The sequence below is a fragment of the Eschscholzia californica genome, unplaced genomic scaffold, assembly GCF_041429995.1.
Source record: "Eschscholzia californica isolate CP2 unplaced genomic scaffold, dmEscCali1.0.p SCAF_1, whole genome shotgun sequence".
In the NCBI taxonomy this organism is placed as follows: Eukaryota; Viridiplantae; Streptophyta; class Magnoliopsida; order Ranunculales; family Papaveraceae; genus Eschscholzia; species Eschscholzia californica.
In genome coordinates, this window is record NW_028238198.1 from 71,784,836 (window position 1) to 71,802,321 (window position 17,486).

Genomic DNA, 17,486 nt, shown 5'->3' on the forward strand with positions numbered 1-17,486 from the left:
TGTCGTGTTATCATTATCTGTCAATTTTGCAATCAAGAGGTTTTTTTTACTTCATTTATGGATATTTAGATAATGGGTAAGTTTGATTTGTCCACATTTGTTTTCTTCGCAGACCGCCATTGAAGGTCTGCGAGACATTCAATAGTCTCCACTCTCTCTAGATTTGTGATCTAGATAGAGAGAGGAGAAGAAAATTAGTTTTTTTTACACTTTTCTTAGAGAGAGAGCGGAAAGAAAGGATTTTTTTTTTTATGTTTGAAGGTCTGCGCCCGGAAAATTGGCCGGCGGCCGACCTTCGTGGTAAAGACGATGAGGTGGCAAGTAGATGAGGTGGCACAGAGAGATGGTGAGATGGAGGAGAGAGAAATGATGACTGGTTAACGGAGTTATAACGAAAACTCAAAAAGGGAGTCATCTGGGTATTTTTTATAAAGTAGGGGGCTAGGCAGAAGCCGGTCACAAAGTTGGGGGCTATTTGGGAAATAACCCTAAAATATTCATTTTGGATCAGTTGGAATAAAGAAGAATAAGAATAAGACACATAAGGAAAGGAATAGAACATAGATAACTAAATATTCATGAATTTATTCATCTTAAGCATAGAACATATAAATATTCTATTTGAATTAGTGACAATCATAGCGACAAACACATTCGTGGTCGTCACACCTTGCAATTCCATCTTCATGCTTGTCATGGCAAAGTTGGGAACATAAAACGACGTTACAATTATTGTCATTGGAAAGTACATCTTCTGTGCATGCTTCTGCTTGTGTTTGTTGCACCACCATTGCTGAAACTACACCACAAAATGAGATAAAATATTAAAACCAGACACAAACTTTATGAACAAAACTAATGTTTTTGTATTGCTCGTCTACACATAGCCTTCTCATAGGAGGAGGTTTTTGTGGGTCGAAGTTGAGCGAAACATGTCTATGGTCGTCAAGGTGAGATGTCCAGAGAAGTTTATACATACATCATAATCCTGTAAAAAATTGGTACTTGTAAAGTAGAGGTTAAGGAACAAACCGGAGAATAAAACAAGAACAAGAAAGAAAATATTGGTGAAGGAGAATTTGGCCATTCCAATAGCTTGAAAAAACTGGAGGAAAATACTTTTTCAAGAACTCGAAGTTATAATTTTTCCTGTGTGTTCAAGAATCTAGTCATTCAACTCTATTTGTAGGGCTTACAACAATCACATTGATCTCCTAATATTCTATAGTAGATATTGTTTTAAAAGGAGAATCAAAGGAGAATCAATTTGAATGTTTAAATTTGATTAAAAGAATAGTCGTGACAATCACATTAATTTCTAGATATGCTATCACTCAAGTAAATCATATTTTATTACTTATTAAAACTATAAAAAGAAATTATGATTGACTTAGTTGACCGGTTCGAATCAAGTCAACTATGCTTGACTTAGTTGACTTTGATTTAATAAGAAGACAACTCTATAAGGACTTGAATATTAACACTAGTTAATTTGAGGACCATTAACATAAAATAGTTAAAAATAGAAAACCTAATGTTCATCGTCTTCTTATTCTTCTTTAAACCTTTGTTTCAAATATATACAGTAGTCGTTTTCTTTCTGGATCGAACTTAAGCCTTACGTTAGGGTTTTATCCTGATATCAACCTTTGATTCACCAGTAGTATTTCTAGAAGAAAATACAACCAGTATTCCACTCATCCACCAACGGATGGACAACATAAAAGGTTTGTCATCTTATGAAATTCTTTGTAAACAGAGTGAAACAATTGTATTTGGATGTCAACAACAAGTGTTTCCTTTTAAATTAAAGTCGATCATCAAACCTCCATGGAGTCATGGGAAATCGAAGTCGGCCCACGTTGGCTCTCCTATGATGGAGTAAAGGGCAACAAATGGTTTCAGGAATAAAGATATACTTGGATTTAGTGGATGTGGTAAAGTTTATAGAAGAATTTGTTTTTTAATTATATTTAGGATTTCTGTAATGGTAGCGATAACAATAAGGATGTTCTTATCATTGGCTTATGTGTTGGGTGGATTGAAAGAGGAGATGAACATGCATTAAAATGTGCAATTTCAAAGGTTTTCTCTCTCTAAAAATTTGTTGCTCATGAAGAAGTAGTAGAATAAGAAGACTAAATCTAGGGATTATGGAATAAAAGAATGAGGAGTTAAAATAAATTTCTAGTTCTTAGACTTGAGTGAAATATAATAGAGTGTTGTCCCTTTAAAAACTGTTGTCCACATAAAAAAATTAATTTTTCTGATTGTCTATACAAAATAGTTGTCCATATAAGAAATTGATTGTCCACGTATTGACCACCACGCATACATCTGTATAATCTATTATACAAAACACATCAATATGACTAGGATAAAATTAATGTATGAATGAGATGACTAGGACATGAGTACGATGACATGGGTGTTGGGTCATGATGGTGTGTACTAATTTTGTTAGCGGAATCTCAGTCATCTCATGACTAACATTAGTATGCCCAGGATCATCATGCATAAACTAATAATCAACTAAGAGTTAGAGATCACCTTAATCGCTAGTTTTCCCTCGGACCTTTCCAATCGCTTTGAGAAGACCAAAAGCCTCAATTGTAGCCCCTCTACTTGGGACACCGAATGGTCTACTTAATCTCCCACCTTGTAAGCTAGTTAGAACCCCAATGGTGGGTTGATAAGAAGAACATCTCTTCTTTACTTGACTAGTTGATAGCTTTTGGGGAATTAGCTCACATTCTCCTCTCTACTTGATGTTGTAGAGTAAGAAAGCTCTTAAAGAAATTCCACACCTTATTCCTTGATGAAGGGACGTCCAAACAAGATCAAAACTGGTAGATCTGAGCTTCCCTATTAAGGGAACCGTCCCTAAAACTTTCAACCATATCCGAGCCTAAAAAGTCACCTTTTTGTTTCCGGCCCAAAACCCCTCTTTTGGGCCTTTTGTGCTATCTTTGCCCAAATTTTTTTTGGGTCTGTGAGACATATTTATGGGACTCTCCCATGATTATATATCTCATTCCCACTAGTCATATCATCAGATTAAATAGCCATTGTTATGTGTAACCCGTTGTAGGATCCGGTCGAACTTAGCCGCGAATTACTTCGTAATTCGACGATCGTAGTTGGTTTCTAGCTAAACATTACGACCCCAAAATCAACCGGACTTGTTGATCTTCTTCATCAATTTTACTTTCCGAAAAATTGCTTTCATTGCATTCTTGGTCGAAGGAAATCTCCTTCAGACTCCCACTTGTACTTAGAACAAGTGGAATGCCCGATTTCCGTGTCAATTTGTATCTCATCTGATACGTCACGTCTTTCAGACTTTCTTGATACCGAGTACAACTGTCAAAGACAAACGATTAACTTTTAACCCGTTCGAGCGCGGTCATGTATTTTCAGCTGCTACTCATCAAGCGACCAACAAATGACCATAATGCCGCTAGCATGTCTTTCACATGATTTTAGCTATTTTTCGAGCTCAATTCGGTAGAAGACACCTGGACGAAAGAGACAACACTTCATCAGAGTAACTGCTCGAATTGGACTAACTAACCCGAGTTAAGAGACTTAAATGGGACATTGTCATGTCTAATCAATAATTCATCTTATGTCTCTGTTTTTATTGCTTTAGCTAATGAAGGTACAGATGTTAGGGCTTTATTTGAACTCACTCTTGTTGATCAAAGTGGGAATGAAAAGCATAAAGTTCATAGTCATTTCGATCGATCTTTAGAGAGTGCTCCATATGCTTTGAAACATCGAGGCAGTATGTGGTCAGATTCATTGAGTGATTAAACACTGAATTTATTTAATTGAATTAGGGCATTTATGTTATTCTAATGTCGTGTTATCATTATCTGTCAATTTTGCAATCAAGAGGTTTTTTTACTTCATTTATGGATATTTAGATAATGGGTAAGTTTGATTTGTCCACATTTGTTTTCTTCGCAGACCGCCATTGAAGGTCTGCGAGACCTTCAATAGTCTCCACTCTCTCTAGATTTGTGATCTAGATAGAGAGAGGAGAAGAAAATTAGTTTTTTTTACACTTTTCTTAGAGAGAGAGCGGAAAGAAAGGATTTTTTTTTATGTTTGAAGGTCTGCGCCCGGAAAATTGGCCGGCGGCCGACCTTCGTGGTAAAGACGATGAGGTGGCAAGTAGATGAGGTGGCACAGAGAGATGGTGAGATGGAGGAGAGAGAAATGATGACTGGTTAACGGAGTTATAACGAAAACTCAAAAAGGGAGTCATCTGGGTATTTTTTATAAAGTAGGGGGCTAGGCAGAAGCCGGTCACAAAGTTGGGGGCTATTTGGGAAATAACCCTAAAATATTCATTTTGGATCAGTTGGAATAAAGAAGAATAAGAATAAGACACATAAGGAAAGGAATAGAACATAGATAACTAAGTATTCATGAATTTATTCATCTTAAGCATAGAACATATAAATATTCTATTTGAATTAGTGACAATCATAGCGACAAACACATTCGTGGTCGTCACACCTTGCAATTCCATCTTCATGCTTGTCATGGCAAAGTTGGGAACATAAAACGACGTTACAATTATTGTCATTGGAAAGTACATCTTCTGAGCATGCTTCTGCTTGTGTTTGTTGCACCACCATTGCTGAAACTACACCACAAAATGAGATAAAATATTAAAACCAGACACAAACGTTATAAACAAAACTAATGTTTTTGTATTGCTCGTCTACACATAGCCTTCTCATAGGAGGAGGTTTTTGTGGGTCGAAGTTGAGCGAAACATGTCTATGGTCGTCAAGGTGAGATGTCCAGAGAAGTTTATACATACATCATAATCCTGTAAAAAATTGGTACTTGTAAAGTAGAGGTTAAGGAACAAACCGGAGAATAAAACAAGAACAAGAAAGAAAATATTGGTGAAGGAGAATTTGGCCATTCCAATAGCTTGAAAAAACTGGAGGAAAATACTTTTTCAAGAACTCGAAGTTATAATTTTTCCTGTGTGTTCAAGAATCTAGTCATTCAACTCTATTTGTAGGGCTTACAACAATCACATTGATCTCCTAATATTCTATAGTAGATATTGTTTTAAAAGGAGAATCAAAGGAAAATCAATTTGAATGTTTAAATTTGATTAAAAGAATAGTCGTGACAATCACATTAATTTCTAGATATGCTATCACTCAAGTAAATCATATTTTATTACTTATTAAAACTATAAAAAGAAATTATGATTGACTTAGTTGACCGGTTCGAATCAAGTCAACTATGCTTGACTTAGTTGACTTTGATTTAATAAGAAGACAACTCTATAAGGACTTGAATATTAACACTAGTTAATTTGAGGACCATTAACATAAAATAGTTAAAAATAGAAAACCTAATGTTCATCGTCTTCTTATTCTTCTTTAAACCTTTGTTTCAAATCTATACAGTAGTCGTTTTCTTTCTGGATCGAACTTAAGCCTTACGTTAGGGTTTTATCCTGATATCAACCTTTGATTCACCAGTAGTATTTCTAGAAGAAAATACAACCAGTATTCCGCTCATCCACCAACGGATGGACAACATAAAAGGTTTGTCATCTTATGAAATTCTTTGTAAACAGAGTGAAGCAATTGTATTTGGATGTCAACAACAAGTGTTTCCTTTTAAATTAAAGTCGATCATCAAACCTCCATGGAGTCATTGGGAAATCGAAGTCGGCCCACGTTGGCTCTCCTATGATGGAGTAAAGGGCAACAAATGGTTTCAGGAATAAAGATATACTTGGGTTTAGTGGATGTGGTAAAGTTTATAGAAGAATTTGTTTTTTAATTATATTTAGGATTTCTGTAATGGTAGCGATAACAATAAGGATGTTCTTATCATTGGCTTATGTGTTGGGTGGATTGAAAGAGGAGATGAACATGCATTAAAATGTGCAATTTCAAAGGTTTTCTCTCTCTAAAAATTTGTTGCTCATGAAGAAGTAGTAGAATAAGAAGACTAAAGTCTAGGGATTATGGAATAAAAGAATGAGGAGTTAAAATAAATTTCTAATTCTTAGACTTGAGTGAAATATAATAGAGTGTTGTCCCTTTAAAAACTGTTGTCCACATAAAAAAATTAATTTTTCTGATTGTCTATACAAAATAGTTGTCCATATAAGAAATTGATTGTCCACTTATTGACCACCACGCATACATCTGTATAATCTATTATACAAAACACATCAATATGACTAGGATAAAATTAATGTATGAATGAGATGACTAGGACATGAGTACGATGACCTGGGTGTTGGGTCATGATGGTGTGTACTAATTTTGTTAGCGGAATCTCAGTCATCTCATGACTAACATTAGTATGCCCAGGATCATCATGCATAAACTAATAATCAACTAAGAGTTAGAGATCACCTTAATCGCTAGTTTTCCCTCGGACCTTTCCAATCGCTTTGAGAAGACCAAAAGCCTCAATTGTAGCCCCTCTACTTGGGACACCGAATGGTCTAATTAATCTCCCACCTTGTAAGCTAGTTAGAACCCCAATGGTGGTTTGATAAGAAGAACATCTCTTCTTTACTTGACTAGTTGATAGCTTTTGGGGAATTAGCTCACATTCTCCTCTCTACTTGATGTTGTAGAGTAAGAAAGCTCTTAAAGAAATTCCACACCTTATTCCTTGATGAAGGGACGTCCAAACAAGATCAAAACTGGTAGATCTGAGCTTCCCTATTAAGGGAACCGTCCCTAAAACTTTCAGCCATATCCGAGCCTAAAAAGTCACCTTTTTGTTTCCGGCCCAAAACCCCTCTTTTGGGCCTTTTGTGCTATCTTTGCCCAAACTTTTTTTGGGTCTGTGAGACATATTTGAGGTGTGTTTACTACTGTCCAGTGCCTCACAATGCCTTCCTGATTACAAAACTCCTTGAATGCCCCATCCGTGTACTCGGTCCCATTATCCGATCTTAACGTCTTCAGCTTTCGACCAGTTTTGTTCTCAACCATTGCTTTCCACACCAGGAATGTGTTGAATACCTCTTATGCTTTAGAAAATAAAGCCAGACAAATCTCGAATGATCATCAACGAATGTAACAAAATACCTGGAACCACCCTTGGAAGGTAACTTTGTCGGTCCCCAGACATCGGTATGTACGTAGTCTAATACCTCTTTGCTCTTGTGCTTGCTTGTAGAGAACGTCACCCTGTGTGCCTTCCCGAACACACAATGCTCACAAAACTCCATGCAAGGCTTCTTCATGTCCTTCAACAAGCCTTCCCGCACATCAAAGATAGACCCTTTTCTGACATATGCCCAAGGCGCATATGCCAAAGCCTCGTACAAGCCGTTGGATCCCTTCCATTGATTCCTACTGCTACATCTCCTGTAATTGTTGTCCCCAAAAGTTTGTATAAATTACCGTAACGAGTACCTCTCATTACTACCAAAGAACCCTTAACTACTTTTATGGAGCCATTCTCTATAATTATCTTACAGCCGTTCCGCTCCAACACATCAAGGGAAATTAGATTTTTCCGCAAATCGGGTATGTGTCTTACGTTTGTCAATGTTCTCACAACTCCATCGTGCATCTTGATCCGTATTGTTCCGAGTCCCACAGTTTTACATATACTATCATCACCCAGTATAACTGTACCACCATCTATACTCCTATAGGTAGTAAACAACTCCCTATTTGGGCACATATGGTGTGACGCCCCTGAATCAAGCATCCACTTATCGAAGATCTTCTCAGACACCTCTGTCACCGAGAAACATTCGTCCGCTTCTTCTGACACATATCCTGCCTCTTGCATCTCTTGTTTCTCCTTGTAGCCTTCGTTCTTTTGCTTCAACTTTCTCTTTGGACAAGCCGCTTTAAAGTGGTCAAGCTCACCACAACTAAAGCACGTTTTCTTGAAAGAGCCTCTAGATTTGGATCTAGATTTCCCGCCCTTTCCCTTTCCCCTTTCATTACTCCTCCCCCTCGTTACAAACAACCCTTGTGCTTGATCCTTGTCTACTCCACCCGACGCCATACTGCTAGTAGCAACCTTACGAAGGTCATCCGCTAATAACGAATTTCTCGTCTCTTCCATGCTTAGACTATCACCAACAAGCATCAAAGTTTGAACAAGGTTCTCATAGGATTTAGGCAATGAAAGTAACAATATGAGGGCTTGGTCCTCATCCTCAACCTTAACATCAATATCCTTCAAATCTGAGATAATCCTGTCAAACCTATTCACATATTCCTGAATAGAAGAACCCTCTTCCATTCTACATGTGAATAATTTGGATTTTAAGTAGACCCGATTCGTTAAAGTTTTCGTCATGAAACTGCTTTCTAGCTTTAACCACACACCCGCCGCCGTTGTTTCTTCGTCTACTAGGAACGCCACGTCCCTCTCAAGACACAACATAATGGTAGCTCGTGCTTCGAGGTCTAACTCTTCCCAATCCTCATCTGACATATCTCCTGGTTTCTTTCCCGTCAACGTCTTGTGTAATTTCTGCGAGATTAACAGATTCTTCATCTGCATCCGCCAATAAGAAAAATCGTTTTTCCCATTGAACTTCTCTATCTCATATTTCCCTGATTTGACCGTACCACTTCTCGATCCCATCTTCTCTTCGTTCAATTTCAACAAGGCTCTGATACCAATTGTTATAACTAAAAGTCGCGGAAGCTATCGAACCTATCCTAGAAATTGATCCGATTAAGAAGATTAATCGAAAAGCTAAGTCAAAATCAAATATGCGAACAGAATTTAACGAGGTTCGGCTTTAAAGCCTACGTCTTCGGGTGAACAAGAAATCTTTATTGAAGGATAGATCAAGACGACTAACACAATCCGCAAGTTCGTCCCAAGATGGTACCGTATAGTAATAACCTTCTATACTAAATCTTCGACGACCGAGAAATTTAACACCGCTCAAAAACTATGAAAAATTTCTCTCACTCTTGCTCTCTAAAGAAGAGTTGTTGTTTGTGTTGGTGTTTTGTTGTAGGCTCTCAATACCCCTATTTATAAAATAATATAAGCCGACTCAATTAGGCAATTGGTTCCACCGACTAGTAGGATTTAGGAAATTAGAAACCATCTAAACCGCCTAATGCCCATCTAAACCGCCTATAACGGAAACCAAAAAACCGCCTATACCAACCGCCTCTCCTATTTGAAACTGCCTCTCACAGTTCCCAAAAAAATTTACAAATTTTAATATGTTATCGACTTAATACCTTTTGATTTGATTCCAATGCTTTGTAGTTGATGCATGCTCAATTCCATTGAAGTTTACCAGTTTAGCATGTCTAGCATTCAACTTTACTAATACAAATTGCTTTTAAATGACATTTTTGAGTTGATTGTATCTGTATTATTCTAGGTGTCGATATGCTGTTAAAGGCGGCAGGAAAAGATTGCACTTCTTTGTTCAGTATCCTTCACTAAGATAGCATCACACTTGTAAAACCATTATAGATAAATATCATGCCTGGGTGAATGCTGATTTCTTATTGGAGAAGTGTCTCGTCGGAACATTAGATGAAAGTCGATACTCACATTACCTATAGAAGGAAGGTAACACTCTGTTGTATACCTGTATTCCGATGACAACAACTGTGTTTCACTAAGCACATAACACTTGAATCTCTAATCCTGTAAGTGAAGGGTGAAATGCGAAAATCATGAAAAGTTTATATATACAAATACATAGCATAAACTCAGTTATAATAATCATCTGTTTTGAAGTAATCCAAGAGCAGAAATATGTACTCCATATGTTCTACCTTGAAACTCATTTCTCTTCACTACAACCACCATCACTTCCTATATATATGATTAGTACCAAACAAGGTTAAGAATACTCAAAAGAAAGCACCCCACTCAAAATCCGAAAAAAGGAAAAAGAGAACCCATATCTATAAAAGAAAATCACACAAAGAGCACTCATATTTATTACTTGAATGGCCTCCTACCAATTCCAACAGGCAAAGAAGTTGTGGAATCCAAACTCACATTACCTATAGAATGAAGAGTCTGGTTCTTTCCCAGTGCCGTTTGAGAACTTGAGTCCTTGTTTGAGAACAATGACCCCTTGCTCCATCTTATAGAACCAATGCTTTGTGTAAGAGGAAACGAAAGTCGTCTTTTCTGGTCAGGAGTCTGACTTGCAGACAATCTTCCTTTAGGACTATGAGATCTTACTTTCGCTTTCGCAGAAATAGTTGGTGTCATATAATTCGGCACCGAAAATGGTGGGCAGCTTGTTAGACTGTCATTATCTCTCACTGGAAATTCAGCTCCATTAATGGACATCGCTTTTGGGTGATTTACTGGTGTGGATTTGTTTGGATGTGATGCTTTAGTTGAAAAAACAGGTTCTTTCTTCGACTTTGCCATGATTGCAACAGGTGATTTTAATGATCTTGGTGTCAGTGAATCGAGATTCTCGAGTCTGAAACTTGGTTGCTTAGAGTTGCTTGATTCTGGTTGTCTATGATCGGGATATTGAGTCGGTTTACGTGGTGGTGTTACATAGTTCTTTGTTTCTGTAGATTGAATTTCGGAAAATCGTCCGTTCTTTATAGATTGATATTCAGAGTGATTTTCTGAAAGTTCTCGCTCGATCCAGTTCCACCACCATGGGAATTTACCAGCCTGAATCTCCGCTAACCCTGTCTGAGTTGATTTTGGAGTTCCTTGCATCAACTGGTGGAAAAGAAGAAGAATCAATTATATATACTACCTAAGATTTCATGCTTTTAGGCTCCATTTCTATGCTGATTATAGGATTATCGGTAAGTACATGAGAGTAGTCACACATATGATCGGAAGTTCCATGACCAAGAAGATAATCTCTAGGGTCAGCCCACTTGAGTTGGACGCTCGAAAAATTGGTATGGTAACAGAGCTAGGACTGCCCATGTGTGACAGGCCTAACGGCCGGGCATACACTCTTTAAGCCACGAGTGAGGGACATGGAGGAATGGCCCCGCATGGACAACATGAAGTCTCATGACCTAGAATTTATATCTAGAGCCGCTTTACTCATTGCCAATTGGTTAAGTTGCAAGCCCACAAAATTAATCAAGAGAGTGGATAGAGAAGTCAAGTGATATAATACCTTGTGGGATTGAACATAAGCCAAGGCTCTTTCCCTTTTGATGATAGCCTCTACCTTTCTTTGTAGCCTTGCATCTACTTCCTCCTTTGTGAGCCTGCTATCATCCCATTCTTCTTGTTGTCCTCTTTCAGACTGCATCAAACACTTTCTAATTACTATTTTCCCCATCAATTCAAAATCTAAATCGAAAAAGTAAAATAAAATAATCTTGGGTAAAGATCAATATACATCCATTTTTCGGGTTGGTTCCTACTTGTTCGTATTTGGAAACGTTTGAGAAAATTACAGAATATGCCAGTGTTTAATATTGCCTTAAAAGAATGTCGTTTCGGCCACTTCACATAAACCAACAAGAATGAAAGAAAAACCAATTGAAATGCTTTTACCAGCGAATGTACTGGATATACTTTTACGTTAATTAGTGTGTGGATCATTTCCCGGCCGACCCAAATAGAAGAGATTCACAAATACGGAGACATTTTGGAGTTCAGAACTTACTGTTTGAGTCAAGAGCCACGTAGCCAAATTATTCTCAAGCTCCTTCTCGTTATCGTGTAGATTCTGGCGTTGCAGAGCTTGGGTTTCCAACGTCTGGACCCTCCTTGACTGTATTCGAGTCTGAACTTTCACAAGTAGTTGCATGTATTTCATGGCGTTCATCGTCTGTCGCTTCACACTTTGCCCTCTAACCACTCCTTGAAGTCTAACTAGACCCTTCAAAGCTCTAAAGCTCCTCCTAGCCTGCCATACCCAAAATTTCAAAATTAATGTGGTAAAAACTATTTATGGAATGTTTTATCTGATTTTACCATACACAAAGTGATAACAGAGTTGTAAATTGTTTTTGATTTAATAGAAAAGGGTATATTTGTCATTATGTGGACGCATAAACTAAAATTTGTGATTAAATTCGACCTAATTGATGTAGAAAGCATTCCTAAACATCAACTTGATTTGACACTATATTATAACAAGATGGCATGTCATTATAGTCAAATTCTCTATCTGTATGAAATTAGAAAAAGTTGACAAGAAGAAGCAACTAACCATATAACCTCTATACATTGATTGTATCTTAATGGCTGCATTATGGCGATCTTCTAAGGTTGGTACTCTGTCATGGATATTGGAGTTATTGTTGTTTCTAGTGTCATGATTTTGGTTAATTTGTTCGTAGTGATGCACAACTCTGGAAGGCAATGAATGTGTCCCTCGTTGATCCAACGACGACCCACTCGGTTGTACTCTTTGTCGTTCCTTTTCAGCTTCCCCGAGTATTTTTTCGATACTGCTTGGTTCTCTGTAGATTGGGATGAAAGAATGGGTATCTCCATGCCTTAACATCCCTAATCCCCATTTCTTTTTCTTTGTTGTTTTCTTGTCTAACTCCTGCAAAATCATACATAATCAAATTTGACTTCCTTACTGTGGAGTTGCTACAAATAAGACCTAAATGAGCACTCACATTGACAACTTTTTCTTTGGAGTTGGGTGTGAAAACCCTTTTGATTGCAGAAAACCAATTCCCTTTCTTCCCCATTATCTTACATCACTAGTTTCACCCTGCAAAAAGAATAATATTTCCATGTTTCAAACTTCAACCCTGATTTCGAAAATATAACATATCAAAGCCGTCCGCGTTAACATATGCACGAATTCCCTCGACTAAGATGAGATTATATTCAAATAGTAATTTTTCTAGCAAACAATTCATATGATAATTCAGACACATACTATAAACTTATATTGTAGGATATATTTGAAGTTAGACCTTGTTAGAAAATGTATTAAAAAGTCACTATACAAAAAACCCAAAAGTAATCACTCAATTTTCATGATCAAAGGATTCATAATTGGTTTGTGACAAGGTATTCAAGATTTAATTCTCTATCTCTCTCCTCTTAGAAAAAATAATAACTTTTGAGCAACAAGAAGTCAAGAACTAAAATAAATTAAAGAAAATTCATGTAAATATAGATAACAATTTGGGAATAAAATTTTGGTTGAGGCCCCAAACATCAAAACAAATTAAGGTCATCTTTCTCCACAAATCAAGGGGCATAGTCACATAGATGCCCTCACTCACACTGTCACACACACACACACACACATGAGAGAGAGAAAGAGAGTACCTCAACCAAATTTTACTTTCAAGCTGCAGCTTTTAGAAACCCTTAAAGAAAAGCTAAACTGTTCTTGAGAAAAATAAGAGAAAAGGGTAAGAAGAGAAATGGATCAGCCTTCTTCTCTTCTTCCTCCTTCTTTCTTCCAACACCAAATACCCTTTTCCTCCATTTTACTTTTTTGTTTTTCTTTTTCTACTTTCCAACTTTGAATATAGTTCTTCCTTGTAAAGAAAAAAAAGTTCCACCTTTTTCTTTCTCTCTCTCTCTCTCTTGATTTTCACTTTCTATGGAGGGGTAGAGAATTTATAATTTTAATCTTTTACCTATCTTTTTTAGGTTTGATGATGGAAGAGTTGGCCACTTTCTCACTCCATGACAACCCAACAAACTTGACTTGGTTGGGTAGAAAGCTTACATAGACAGCAATGCTACTTAGAGGAAATTGTTCTGTTTTTTATCCTTCCTTTCCCTCTCACTTTGCATATTATATTATGTGAATTATGGTGTGTTTGGAAGTTAGACCAACTACTGGTTCTTAGTGTTAAAAAGCATGATATCATAGTGCAGGGACCATTGAATATTCAATAACCCCACATCACATAATAAAATGAATACAAGAAAGACCCAATTTTGTGTTAATTTTCATCCAAAAAGCCAAATCATTATTGTTGTAGATTTGTGTCTTATATTGAGTTAACAAAAAAAATTATATACAACATTTGCGCCTATTTTGAACAAACTTTTACGCGTACAAAACTATGGAAATTTGTACAAAACTTAAAAGAAGAGTTGTTGCAACAATAAAAATTGATGGGCCTTTTTCCACCAAAAATAAGCCTATAATATGTTCACCAATATTCCCATTATAATATCTAGGCATATAAATTTTGATCAAGTGACCAATTTCTCTTACTTTCAACAAAAAAAAAAAAGTGACCAATTTCTCATAATTGGGTACATTCATGCAAAATAAATTTTTATTTGGCTCAACTATTATGCACTTGTCTCTAAGACTCTAAATATTATGTCTTACCATTGAAATTTTGGAGAGATTTTTCTTACACATTTTATTTTAGTTTTTTAGATGAAAATGAGTAAGTTTTAGTTGATTTAACTTACCCAAAAAAACAAAGGTTATAAGTTTTAGTAAAATAAATTGGTGTTTAATTAGGTTGCCACTTCTAGAATATTTAAGTGCATCTCTCGTGAACTTGTGTAGAAGAATAATTAAATGAAAGAAAACAACAATAGTAGATAGATCCTTTGATTTAGTTATTTAATGATTTTCTTAATTTCAATTTAAGTAGATAGATCCTCTTTTTGATACATATAAGTAGCCAAGTAGGTTCAAAGATCACCTAAGTCTCCCCTTGATTTTAAGTTGTACCTTCTAAGATCACATGTTTTTGAGTAGCTTATAAGCAACCTTAAATTATGAATATAATAATAATAATAATTACAAACCTTTTATTTTTGTTGCAACAATAACAATTATAAACCTAGTTAGAGGATAATTAATCCAAATAATTAGGCATCTTCTTTCACCAACCTAAAACTCTAAAACCACAAATGATGATCAATTTCTAATAGAATATGTAAGATTAAATTTGGAACCTAGCTCATTATCAGATTCTCAGTACAATTTCTATTAGTTAATAACAAAGTTTTGGTTTACAATTAACATAATTGAAACTTAGGCCAAAATCTAAAGAGCATCCATTACAAAGTATAAGGTTAAAATTTTAAATCTAATAGCGAGAACATTCATATGATTATTATGTCTTGATCTTTAATTATGGGGTAATCGATTGTTTTATTAGCTTAGTGATTTTTAAAATTAAAGTTCGTTTAATTTATATAATTTTGCCTTTACATTAGGAATATTTTGTAAAAGGGTCGTATAAATGTTTCAGATGATTGATTACGGGCACAAAATTGGAATTTTTTGTGAAAAAGGTCATTAAAATCTTAGATTGCTCATCTTTACACTTGGATAACCAGTGATTTGATCTAGACCCTCATCATCTAAAAAATTAAAACAAAATGTCATCTTACAACAAATGAAGCGGGTGAGAATAGCAATTAACTAGGTTTTGATCTAGTGGTTCTTAATCTCTTTTTAAATTTGTGAAGTTGTGGATCCAAGTTCTGATCAAAATTTATCTTACTTAACGTATAAGACTAAATAAAATTGTATGCAGTAAATAATATCCCAAAACAGCCATGTTAGTTTATGACAATGTTCGTCTTTCATGCTATAATTCCAATGGCATTAAATATTTCCTTGTTCTTATATAACACAGATTACTTACCTATCTTCCACCATTGGCAGTTTTACTGCTTATATTTCCTGACTCAGTTGGATTTTCGAACTCGGATTGGGTTGGCAACCCTATATTCCAGGTATCAAACTCTTTTTCTTTTGGAAAATGGTCTGACATTATTTCTCTTTCTAGAGAAGTCTGAGGGGTAACTTTGGGGCTTTTTGGTTCCACTTCTTAGAAATCTAGTACTTTCATCGAAGGTTTTAGTTTCCTTTTTCATCCTATCTTGGCGAGGTTATGTTTGACTGTGTCTCTAAAAAAATTCAGATCGTTTTGTTCACTACAAGACAGGAATCGGTTGGCTATATTAGGTACATTGCGTCAGAGTTGGATGCGCTGCAGAAGGTTCACATCTTCACTCTATGTAGTTCTACACTCCCCAGTGATCCCCTGCACTCTTTGAATGGGAGAAGAAATTCGATCCACTGGAATTCTAAACATGTTTTGAAGGACATCCAGAAGCTACTTCCATCTTTTACTAGTATTTCTCTTGTGCATGTTAGGAAGTTTAGCAGTAAAACTCATAACTTTACTGCAAACTCTAAGAATAACAACACAACTCTCACTGCTTGTTTGCCTAACTGCATTGTATCTCACCGTAACATCGATGTACTTAGTCTTATTTTCAATCAATATATGTTATGTTTGTCTCAATTTTTTTTATTAAACCATAATTTCATTCATAAGTGATAACGATCACAAAATTACATGGTAGATAATTCTTATTCCTCTAAGAACTACATGAGAGTTACATAAGTAAAGTTCACAGAACTTTCGAATGTAAAGTGCCTCATGAATGGAAAATAATTGACAAGACACAGACTCAAATAAAAGACCCTAAAGGTCGAAAATCAAGGATCCTCAAGATCGTGAATGAAAGACCTTAAAGGTCCACAATATTATTAAACTAAGACTAAATGTGACCTCAACCGAGAGAACCACCGCCATCAATACCAGGAAGTCGCCGCCACCACTGAAGAGCCAAATTTATTATGCTTAATAAAGTATAATTAGAATGAAACAAGATGTTTTCCATGCCCATTTCTTTGCACGAATCTGTCTTCTATTCCTTTCTCCTTGTGTTGTGGAGAAATCTTTTACGTCTCACCGTCGCCACCACAAACCAACACAGACCACCACCTTTACCAGGAAATCACCACCACATACCACCACCACCATTACCACAAAATCACCACCACAGACCACCACCTTTACCAGGAAATCACCACCACATACCACCACCACCATTACCACAAAATCACCACCACAGACCACCACCACCATTACCACAAAATCCCACCACCAGGACCACAAAATCATCAACACCACCATAAACTAGATGACCACCACCATCATTACCACACAATCATCACCATAACCACAAAATACCACCACAGACCACCATTACCACCGTTACAACAAAATCAACAACACCCTTACAACAAAATCCCACTACCTTTACAACAAAATCACCACCAGCATGACCACAAACCCATCAACACCACTACAACACAAGATGACCACCACTAGCCGCCGCCACCACAACCTAAATCGCCGCCACCACAACGTTGCAAACCAAGCCGTAACAACCCCAAAACCACTACACTACCACCACGTACTCACCACGACGACCCCCGTAACACACATAGCCACAACGACAGGAAGATCTGTGATCCGACCAAATCATCTCGCTCGAAATCCATGCGGGATCTGGCGTAGGTTTGACTATGAACTTTGGATGGAGAGATAGAAAGAGATATTAGACCCATATCAGCAGAAAGTCAGGAAAAAGATAGTCATCTTGCTCGAAACCCTCGCCGAATCTGGCGAAGGTTTGGCTGTGAACTATGATCGACTTTGTTCGGAAGTTACCTTTCTATTTTAGGTTAAAATTGATGTTTCTGAGAGTGG

General features: G+C 36.5%; 1 protein-coding gene across 1 annotated transcript; it reads right to left on the reverse strand.

The window, feature by feature from the left end:
* Window positions 1-9,702: 9,702 nt before the first annotated feature.
* On the reverse strand, window positions 9,703-13,758 carry LOC147568852 (protein IQ-DOMAIN 13-like). The gene is made up of 6 exons (XM_086655240.1): window positions 13,258-13,758; window positions 12,591-12,688; window positions 12,173-12,514; window positions 11,624-11,866; window positions 11,126-11,257; window positions 9,703-10,710 (listed from the first exon to the last, which is right to left on the reverse strand). The coding sequence occupies exons 2-6, from the start codon at window positions 12,663-12,665 to the stop codon at window positions 9,958-9,960; spliced, it is 1,545 nt and encodes a 514-aa protein (XP_086511366.1). The 5' UTR covers window positions 12,666-12,688; window positions 13,258-13,758; the 3' UTR covers window positions 9,703-9,957.
* Between the last annotated feature and the right edge of the window lie 3,728 nt (window positions 13,759-17,486).